The sequence below is a fragment of the Condylura cristata genome, unplaced genomic scaffold (assembly GCF_000260355.1).
Source record: "Condylura cristata isolate star-nosed mole 26May11 unplaced genomic scaffold, ConCri1.0 scaffold00053, whole genome shotgun sequence".
Classification (NCBI taxonomy): Eukaryota; Metazoa; Chordata; class Mammalia; order Eulipotyphla; family Talpidae; genus Condylura; species Condylura cristata.
In genome coordinates, this window is record NW_004567154.1 from 1,529,030 (window position 1) to 1,539,561 (window position 10,532).

The following is a 10,532-nucleotide window of genomic DNA, read 5'->3' on the forward strand; positions in this document are numbered from 1 at the left end:
AGGAAAGATAGGAAGAAAAACAACAGAAAAAAAATGGACATATTATATAAGCAGGCAGTACAGAAGAGGCATTTAACACACATGTGAGGAGATGTCAAAAATTTTTATAGTGGTCAGAGAAATGCAAATTACAACACACTATTAACTTTCTGTTGATGGACTGGCAAAAACTAGAAAGCTGGAAAATGTCAAAAGTTAGTGAGGATGTAGGGATACAGGGATGTTTGCATGCTGATGGTAAGTGGACTGGTGTAACCATCCCAGGGCCCTCCCTGGTGGCACAATGGGATAAAGCACGGACTATGAAGCTAATGCAGCTACTGCAGAACAAGTTCAATTCCTGGCAGGGGAGGTTACCCACAGGGCCTGGCAGACCTCTCCTGACTTACCTGCTGTTCCCCCCAGCAGTGTATTTCAGTCAGTCTGCCTGTTCTGCTCCTCACTGTGTCTCTGGTGAATCTTCTCACTCCTCCCATGTCTGGTCTGTACTCCACTTTTTGTATACATAAATAAATAAGTCTTTAAGTTTAAAGAATACGAGGTTGAATAAAAAACATTAAGAATTAGAATGAGAGAATGCAAGATACCATTTATATTAACTAAACACACACACAGAGTATCCTCCAAAGTGGCAACCTTATTATGATGTGTCTCCTAAGGTTGAGGCAATATGAAGTAAGTAGTATCTACTCTTCTGTAGGTACTATATGTATTATTACTGATAATATTTAATCTGAATCTAGTTATGTGGAAAGAGCAGGCAAATCCAGAATGTGGGACATTCTAAGCATGGACTCTTCAAAAATAGTGTAATTTAAAACATAGAACATATGTGGATACTTTTAATCTTGATTAGCTCCTGGGATCAAAAAGTAAGACCAACTACAACTGAGATGAAAAAGTATACATTGTCCAAAAATGAAGAATGATGTAAAAATATGTATAAAATAAAAAAAGTTTAAAAAAAAACTAAAAGCAGATCTAAAACCACTTTTGGCACAAATGAAAACCTTGAAGATAGGCTATATTTGCTGTAATTATTAACCTATTATTAAATTTTGATAGGTGTGATAATGGTTTTGTGGCTATGTAGGAGAATGTCCTTATTTTCGTAGATGCCTGCTGAAGTATTAGAGGTAAAGTATTATACTGTCTTCAAGTTTCAAATGGTTCACCAAAATAAAATGTATATATATGCATATAAAGAGAAGTAGAACAAATCTGGCAAAGGTATATGGGCTTTCACTGAATTTTTTTTTTTAAAGATTTATTTATTTGTGCATACAGAACTGGGGTGCAGGCCAGAAGTTCAGGGGCGGTGAGAGGCTTCACCAGAGACAGTGGGGAACAGAACAGGCAGATCGACGAAGCACACTGCTGAGGGGAGCAGTGGGCGGGTCAGGAGAGGTCTGCCACGCCATGTGGTCACCTCCGGGGCAGGCGGGAATCGAACTCATGCGGAAGCGGCTTTTAGATTCTCAGTGCGGTGCTTTAACCCGCTGCACCACCAGGGAGGGCCCGCTTTCACTGAATTTTTAAAAGTTGAAAAATACAAAAATTTTGGTGAAATACATGCACTGAAAACAATAATACACATTTTTCAAGAACACATATAAACAAAAGGATATGCATGAAACAGCTTAGAATGGCTGCATGCAGTAGGGAAATGACAGTTGGAAGTAGACATAAAAGCCAATTTAAAAGCAACAAAAACCTCTCCCTAAAATAATACATATTCACTGAATATTGAGAAAACACAGATAGGAAACTAAATTCACCAATATTTTCATTTTCTGTTAGTAGTTCTCACAATGTAATAACCTGTTTTAGCAGCAGTAGTTTCATCATCATCACTGGAGAACTTGAAGATTTGAATTCCTGGGCTTTACACCAGATTGACCAAAACGTAACTGGGGGTGGAGCCCAATAACTGGTGTTTTCACAGTTGTTGCTGATGCAGGCCAAAGTCTGAGAATCACTAGTATAGATTTAATCACCATTTATTTATTTATTTTTAAAATTTATTTATTTATGGATACAGAACTGGGTACAGGCCATAGGTGCAGGGACGGTGAGAGGATTCCCCACACACAGAGTGGGGAGCAGAACAGGCAGCTAGACTAAGTACACTGCTGAGGGGAGCAGCAGGCGGGTCAGCAGAGGTCTGCCATGCCATGTGGTCACCTCCAGGGCAGGCGGGGATCGAACTCATGCAGAAGTGGCTTTAGCTTCTTAGTGCAGTGCTTTAACCCGCTGTGCCACCAGGGAGGGCCCACCATTTATTTTTTAAGGATTTGTTTTATTTATTTATGTAATATGTAAACAAGAACTGGGATGTAGGCCAGAAGTGTGGGGTTGGGGGGAGGGGTGAGAGGATTCACCAAAGAGAGTGGGGAGCAGCAGGTGACACAGGAAAGTTTGTTGAGCCATGTGGGTTAGCTCCCTGATCAGGGATTGAACTCAGCCACCAATGCTTGATAGAGCAGAGACTTAACCCCTGCACTACCAGGGAGGCCCTAATCAGCATTAATTTTATTGTAATTTCTCAGTCTTTACAAATAATTACAGAGAATAATATAAAAACAGTGTATATAATATCCATGTACTTATTGCTCAGATAAAATATTCCACAAACACTTGAAGTTCACTGTGTTCTCTGTCTCATTTTGTTCCTTTGTATTTATTCCCCCGTTGGGTAATCTCCATTCTGCAGCTGGATTCAATTCCATTGTTTTACAAAATATTGTTTATGAATCTATATACTGTATATACATCACAGTACATTGTTTTCTAGCTTTTAAAAATCTATATAAATAGTGTCATACTTCATGTATCCTCTGCAATTTCTATTTTATCTCATCATGTGGTCCCGACGTTTATCTGGGTTGATACAGCAAGTCTGGTTCATTTACTTCCACTGTTGTGTAGTATTCTGCTGTATGGTTGTATCATGATTTATTCATTCTCCCATTGCAGTGAATATCTTTGCACATGCTTCCTGTGCATATGTACCAGAATTTCTCTGGTACTTAAAAGTCTAGGGGAGATCTACTATCTCTCATTTTTCTCTTATAACTTTGAATCTTTGTGTGAAAAAGCCTTTCTGAATTGTAGGTGAAAAGATATTCTTCAACATCTTATGTGGAAGTAAGTAGCGATAAACTTATTTTTCTCCTTATGCTATCTATTAACATGTCTATTTACCAACGACTTGTGGTGCTGGCCTAAAATACAGATTTAGCAAAAATTTGCTGAGGCCTGCCTGCCTTGTTCTAGGCTTGTACTGGGTCTTATTGAGGGATCCAAGTTATACCGCTCTTAGGGACTTTACTCTCCTGTGGAAATACAGTCACATAAATGATTACAGTATTAAGTCATAAGTCTGACAAAGTGCTGAGTTTCTAAGCCAGCTGGGAAAGTTCACAGAAGCCACAAGCAGTAGATCTTAAAGAAACAGAATATGCTAACTCCAGGAGGAAAGGTGAAAGTGGCTAGTCTGGGATCCAGAGTTCTGTGCATCTCTGAGAGGTTAGAAGACTTCCGCAGATGTAGAGGCATGGAGTCCTGTGTATGTTAGGTATGACAGTTGGTAGCGGGGGTTCATTTTCTGCTTGGATGTACCTGAATTGGAGGTACATTTACTACTACTATTAATAGGTATATAGTTTTGGACTAATACTTAGTTTTTAAGGGAGACCTTATGTCTCCAGCCAGGTCAGGAGTTCCTCGAGATGGTTTCTTAAGAAATCTTTGCTTACCCGATCCTATTGATAATCCATTCCCTAACGTAGACGCCACCCCGAGGCCTAAGGGAAATAGAGAAGAGGAAGGGGACAGTAAAAAACGGGTGAAAGCTTCCAGTTATGCCACCCGTGTGGGCTGGCCATGAATCTGCACTAATACATAAAAAGCTGAAAGGGGCTGCCTCCGGGTTTGTCTGAAGGCCCACACGCCGGAACAGCTGTTGGCAACAGCTAGCCGAGTCACTTCAGGTGGATAGTACTCGGCAAGACATGTGACCCGGGCGGCCATTTTCTCACACCCTCCAAGTCGCCATCTTCCACGCAGACAAAGACACTGAGTCCCACCATTGTCTCATGCGCTTATGGTGATGGCTTGTTCGCTAAGATTCGGGAACACAAAATTTAGGCCTAGGCAGACACATGCGGGCAAGATCTTGGGCACACAAGTTTTAAGAGTACACAAGCGGATCGCCGCTTCCCCCTACAGCTTCCCGGCTTCACTCCTCCCTCCTCCGCGGTTTCCTTACCTTCCCCCGCAGGCTGGAGGCGGGGCCCGCGCGGCCGCCAGGAAGGGACCGGCGGCTCGAGCTGTCAATCAGCACCCCCACCGCCGAGACGCCTGGCGGGCGGAGCCACTTGCCTCCCAGGGCTGGGAGCCGGAAGTCAGAGTCCAGCGGCGCAAGCGCAGCGCCTGGGCCGGCTGTGTTGTGCTAGCCTCTCCTTTCTGATCCCCGCCGGAAGTGGAGGTAAGAGACGACTTTTTTTCTCTTGCTGTGCGCTCGCCCACCCAGCTTGCCGCATGGTAAAGATTGTCTATTTGAGGTAAAACCAGAAACGTCCTTCATCCTGGAACATAGAGCTAAAAAGCTGGCTCTCTTCCAAGGTAGAAGGGCCTAGGTTAGGGGCTGGAGTCACTTAGCACGTGGAGATGTGCCCAGATGCACTCTTGCGGGGAGCCCATCCCATCGAGACAGGTGTTTACCCCTGGACACGGTGTGTAGATAGTGACAGACCCCGCTTGTGTGGAAGAGAGTCCGTCGCCCTCCACTCTTTTTGTTTAGTGAGGATCACTTTACTCACTCCCCGGGTGTAGACTGACATCGACCCTTATAAGGCTCCCTCCTCCCCTCCTCATAAGGATGGTGGTGGATCCCTGCTGGTGCAAAGGCACACTGACCTGCCTCCACCTTCCTTAGTACAGAGTCTTTGATCCTCAGAATAGAGGATCTCAGAGGTGTAATACACAGCGAGGAAACTGCCTGACATTCCTGTCAAGAAGTAGAAACCTCCCACTCTTATCCCAGAGTAACTGGCCCCGCCCCTGCTCCTGCAGTGACCATGGAGCCCCCCCCTCCCTCAAGTGGTTGGAGCCTTACAGAACCACACAGATTTCCCCTTCTCCTAGGCTAGAGTAAATCCCCATTGTGGTAAAGCAGAACCTACTCCGCCCTTGCCCCCCACAAAGACACTAGTTTACAGAATTTATAAAGGCCTGATTTGACCCCCAAAATGCCCTGCAGTAAGGAAGAAAAGACCTTAATTCTGGAGAAACTATTCATTTGCTCTCCTCATGTCCCGCACTCAGGGGTTAAGATTTGCTCTCCTTTTGAGCTAGGCACAGATCATTCATTCCCCCCGGATTCTGAATTTCTGAATGTAGCAAGGAAGAGATCTCCAGGGAACAGAGACACACAGCTCCTCCTTGCAATGTAGGGAGGCAGTGACATTATTGATCACCCTATGGTACACGCATGTGGACTCTTCTGCTACCCAAGGGGTAGCAGCTCAGATCTCTTTCCACCCATGTTACCCCTCTTCTCCTTCCCAGTGTAGGAGCTGATTCTTTCAATTTATTGCTGAGTAACCCTCCCCCCCCCCCCCCCCCAGAAAACCAAAGGTCTCGTTCCCTTTAATTTTAGCTCACTGCTCACTTTAGCCCATATAAAAGTAGGCAGATCCTCCCCGTCTTATATCCTGTGGAATGGTCTAGAATGGCTCACTGCAGGCAGTGTATGCACCCCACTCAAGCAAAGCTGCATATTTCCCCCTGTGATAGTGTGGCACTACTGCTATCTTATGTTGGAGACAAACATTCATTCCCAACCTGCAGTCCTCTCTAGGGTAAAGAGACTCAGGACCAACCTCTGTACAGCCTACAAATGTTCAGACCCCACTTCTCTTACATACCACAGAGATGCAAACAACCACTGTAACGCTTTTCCCAGTTTCTCTATACCTCAGTGGAGTGAGAAAAGGCATCGTGTGCCTCCACTTTGTCCGGGTCACCAAGGCAACATGGATCACACTTTCAGGCACAGATTTTTTCCCTCTCTCCTAAGATTTTGTACTGATCTCAGTCCACATAGATACACAGTTTTAAAAGCCCTGTGCTGAGGTCTCTTTCCTCCAGGCTTGATACTTGGGATTTGTTTTCCATACCCCTTCTGGGATAGATAAGACACAGAACCACTTATCTGAGAAAGAGGAACTATTCACACCGTATGCAGAAATAGATCTTCCTTGCATCCTCCTTTCCCTCAGCATAGTGGAGTTTAATGTTAGGCTCTTACCTAGCTCTTGTAACACTGTAGGCTGGAGGATTGAGAACCATTCACCCCCATCTAATTCACTGAGACAGTAACTCCTTAGAGGAAGAGAGGTTAAGAACTTGCCTCATTTTGGGTATTGTGGTGCTTCCTTCTCTTGTGTAGACTTAACCATATCAGACTCTAGTTGCAGAATTGCCCCTTCTCTCTTCCCATTTCCTCTAAATTTTGGGGACATTTTGTTTTGCTTTCAAGGGGTTCGTGTAATTGTGGTCCTCTGTCTTCAAATTGGTTCTCTCTCATTCCTACAGGAAGAAAGTCTGCAAACTTGAACCTACGTGCTTTCAACTGGTTATCATGATGAAACTTAGACACAGTGAGTTTCTTCTACCTCCTCTTCCCAGTCCTAAGCTTTAATGAGTATTCATAGTATTTCAGGACAGCTGTTAAGAATTGCTCAATATATATCATATCATTCAGTCTGTCTTTAATACATGGTATCATTATTGTCTTTCTAACTTCCTTTTGAGGAAGTGCTTCCTTTATCCCCCATTCCCATTTTACAGGTCAGAAAACTGAGAGTGAGCAAAGTGACTATCTGAGGTGAATAGCAATAAGTACAATACCACACTATAAGGCTGTATAACCATAGAACACCCCAATATTTCCTTTACAAGTTGTGTCTTAAATTGGGTACCCTGATTTATACTAATGGTTAAGAGCACTCTGGAGCTAGTGGACTCTGGAGCCACTGGTTTAAATCTCAGTTATTCTACTTACTGTGTGGCCTTGGACAAGTTACCTAACTTCAATCTCCTTATATATAAAGTGGGCAATATTAATATCTACCTAAAAGTGATGATTTAATGAGTTAAAATAGCTAAATTACTGGGAACAGTGCCTGGAACATAAACTCTGTAAGTATTGTAAATGTTGACTTAAAGCCTTCAGCTTTTTCTCTTTGGAGTGTAGCCCATGCAGAGGATGCATACACTATCTTGCCATTAAACTACTGTCGTACTGTTCTTGAACTTTGGATTTTTGTGTATGTGTGTGTGTGTTTTTCTTTTTTTTTTATTACAAAAGTTTATTTTTACATCATTTTGTACATTTTTTTTCCATCTCAATTGTAATCCCTGAGGGTTTCCCATCACCAAGTCACCCGTGTGCCATCACCATAATCCCGTGCATTTCCCTCCCTACCTCCCCCCACCCACCCCATTCCCCACTCCACCCCCACAAAATGTCTCTGGTATATGGTTGTTCATTATTTTTGTTATTTTCTCGCCTGGTCCATTATACTCCTGCTATGAGTGAAACCATCCAGTATTTTTCTTTCTCTTTCTGGCTTATCTCACTAAGCATGATCTTTTCCAGCTCCATCCAAGTTGCTGCAAAAGACATGTGTTTCTCTTTTTTGGTTGCTGAGTAATATTCCATTGTATATATGTACCACATCTTTTTTATCTTTTTTATCCAGTCATCTACTTTTGGGCATTTGGGCTGCTTCCATGTTTTTCCAATTGTAAATAAAGCAGCAATAAACATGGGGGTACAAGTATCTTTTTCAATCAGTGTTTTTGTGTCTTTTGGGTAGATACCTAGGAGTGGGATTGCTGGGTCGTAGGGAAGCTCCATGTTTAGCAGTTTGAGGAACCACCAAACAGTTTTCCATAGTGGTTGTACTAGTTTGCATTCCCACCAGCAGTGCAGGAGAGTTCCTTTTTCTTCACATACAACATTTGTTGTTGCTAGTTGTTTTAAGAAGTACATCCATTTTTAAAAATTTTTATTATCTTTTTATTTTTTAATAGTTTATTTTTACATCATTTTGTGCATTTTTCCATCTCAGTTGCAATCCCCTTGGGCTTCCCATCACCAAATCACCCATGTAGTACAACCATTTTTAATTTTAATTTTTAACATTTACTTTATTTATACATCTAAGAACTGGGGTATAGGCCAGAGGTGTGTGTGGGGAGAGAAGGTGAGGGAATATACGGAGACAGCATGGGCAGCAGAAAAGGTGGATTGACTGAAATACACTGCTGATGGGAGCAGTAGGAGAGACAGGAGAGGTCTGCTGTACCATGTGGATTAGCTCCCTGGCTGGAGATCAAACTTGTGCTGCAGTGGCTGCTGATAGTTTCATTGTGCTGAGACTTAACCCTTTGCACCACCAGGGAGGCCCACTGATTTTCATAGGAGCTGGAACTGTCTATATGCTCATAAAGATTGTAGTAGCATTCCTTTTTCTTTACATCTTTACCAGCATTTGTGATTACTAGTTTTTTTGATATGGGCCATTTTTGTGATTGTAAGGTGGTTTTGATTTGAGGCACATTTTTCACGTGCCTGTTGACTAAATGTCTTCTTTGGAGAAGTGGCTAATTAGCTCTCTGTCCTTTATTTTATTTTTTTATTGAATTGTTTGCCTTGTTTTTGTTGACGTGGGGTGAGTTCATTATAGATCTTGTATATCAGCACCATCTTTGATGTATGGTATATAATTTTTTTCTCCCATTTGATAGGGTGTCTGTTTTAATGACCTTCTTTTTTTTTTTTTTTCTGTGCAGAAGCTTTTTTATTTGTATGGCCCGAATTGTTTATATTCTCTTATGAAGAAAAAAATGGCTTGTTGTTAGAGACAAATCTACAAATACATATTTGCAGCCTATGTTGTGAAGTGTTTTGACTATGTTTTCTTCTGTGTATTGTGGATTTAGGTCTTACATGTAAGTTTCATCCATTTTGAGTTGATTTTTGTGGATGCTGTAAGATGGTACTATAATTTCTTTTGTGTGCAGTTGTCCGGTTTTCCCAGCCCTTTATATTGAAGAGATTTCCTTTGCTCTAGTGTTAGTTCTAGGTTCTGTTATCATAGGTTAACTCTCCACATAGGTATAGGTTTATTTTTGGGCTCTCAATTCTATTCCACTGGCCTTTATGTGTTTTTTCACCCCAGTACCATATTGTTTTGATTGTGATAGCTTTGTAGTAAATTTGAAGTCCGGGAGTGTGATGTCACCATTCGGTCTCACTTTTTTCAGGACCAGTTTGGCTAGTCTTGGGATCTTTTGTCGTTTCATATGAATTTCAGTTTGGTTTTGTTCTGTTTCTTTGAAGAATTCCTTTGAGGATTTGATGGAGACTGCATTGAATCTATATATTGCTTGAGTAGAATGACAATGTTAATTTTTCCAAGTCACGGACAAAGAATATTTTTGCATTTCTTGGTGTCATTTTCTATTTTCTTTTCAAATTGTCTTATAATTTTTTTTTGTAGTTACTTCACTTTTGTTAAGCTTATTCCTAGGTATTGAATTCTTTCTGATGTAATTGGAAATGGGATTGCTTTCTTAATCTCCTCTTCTAGCTCATTGTTTGTATATGGGAGGGAAGCTGATTTTTGGGTATTGTTTGTAACCTTCCACTTTGCTGAACTGGTTTGTTATCTCAAGTAGTTTTTTAATGGAGTCTTTTGGATTTTCTATCTATATTATGTTGTCTGCAAATAAATGATAGCTTTATTTTTTCTTTCCACATTTGAATTTCTTTTATATCATTCCCTTGCCTACTTGTTCTAGTTAGAACTTTCAACACTGTGTTGAATAGTAGAGGGGAAAGTGGGAATTCTTGTCTTGTACCAGATGTTAGTGGAAAAACCTTCATTATTTTTCTCCATTGATAATGATATTAGCTAAAGATTTGTCGTATGTAGTCTTTATTTTGTTGAGGTATTATCATCCCCAGTTTTTGATAATTTGCATATAAATGTATGTTGAATCTTATCAAATTCTTTCTTGGTATCGAGCTATATGATCATGTGTTTTTTATCTTTTATTTATGTGGTGAATTATGTTAATTGATTTTTGGATATCAAACTATCCTGCTTCTCCTGGTTTAAATACTACTTGGTCATGGTGTATAATCCTTTCATTTGTATTGTTGAATTTCCTTTCCTAGATTTTTTGAGGATTTTGAGTCCATTAATTAGTGAAATTGGTCTGTAATATTCATTTTTGTGTGCTGCCATTTGGTTTCAATATCAAAGTATCAGGCCTTATAAAATGTCTTTAGAAGTAGTCCCTTTTTTCATATTTTATGAAAGAGTTTGAGCAAGATAAGTATTTTCTTCCCTTTAAAAGTTTGGTAGAGGCCCTCCCTGGTGGCGCAGTGGGTTAAAGCACAGCACTGAGAATCTAAAGCCGCTTCCTCATGAGTTCGATTCCCGCCTGCCCCG

General features: G+C 41.2%; 1 protein-coding gene across 1 annotated transcript in view; it reads left to right on the top strand.

Moving 5' to 3' along the window:
- The first annotated feature begins 4,389 nt into the window (after positions 1–4,389).
- GNL3L (guanine nucleotide binding protein-like 3 (nucleolar)-like) overlaps positions 4,390–10,532 on the top strand; it is a 36,999-nt gene continuing 30,856 nt past the window's right edge. Inside the window, exons 1-2 of the mRNA XM_012734301.1 lie at positions 4,390–4,489; positions 6,601–6,665. Coding sequence (XP_012589755.1) covers positions 6,647–6,665 — 19 coding nt within the window. The 5' untranslated portion in view covers positions 4,390–4,489; positions 6,601–6,646. The remainder of the gene's footprint in view (positions 4,490–6,600; positions 6,666–10,532) is intronic.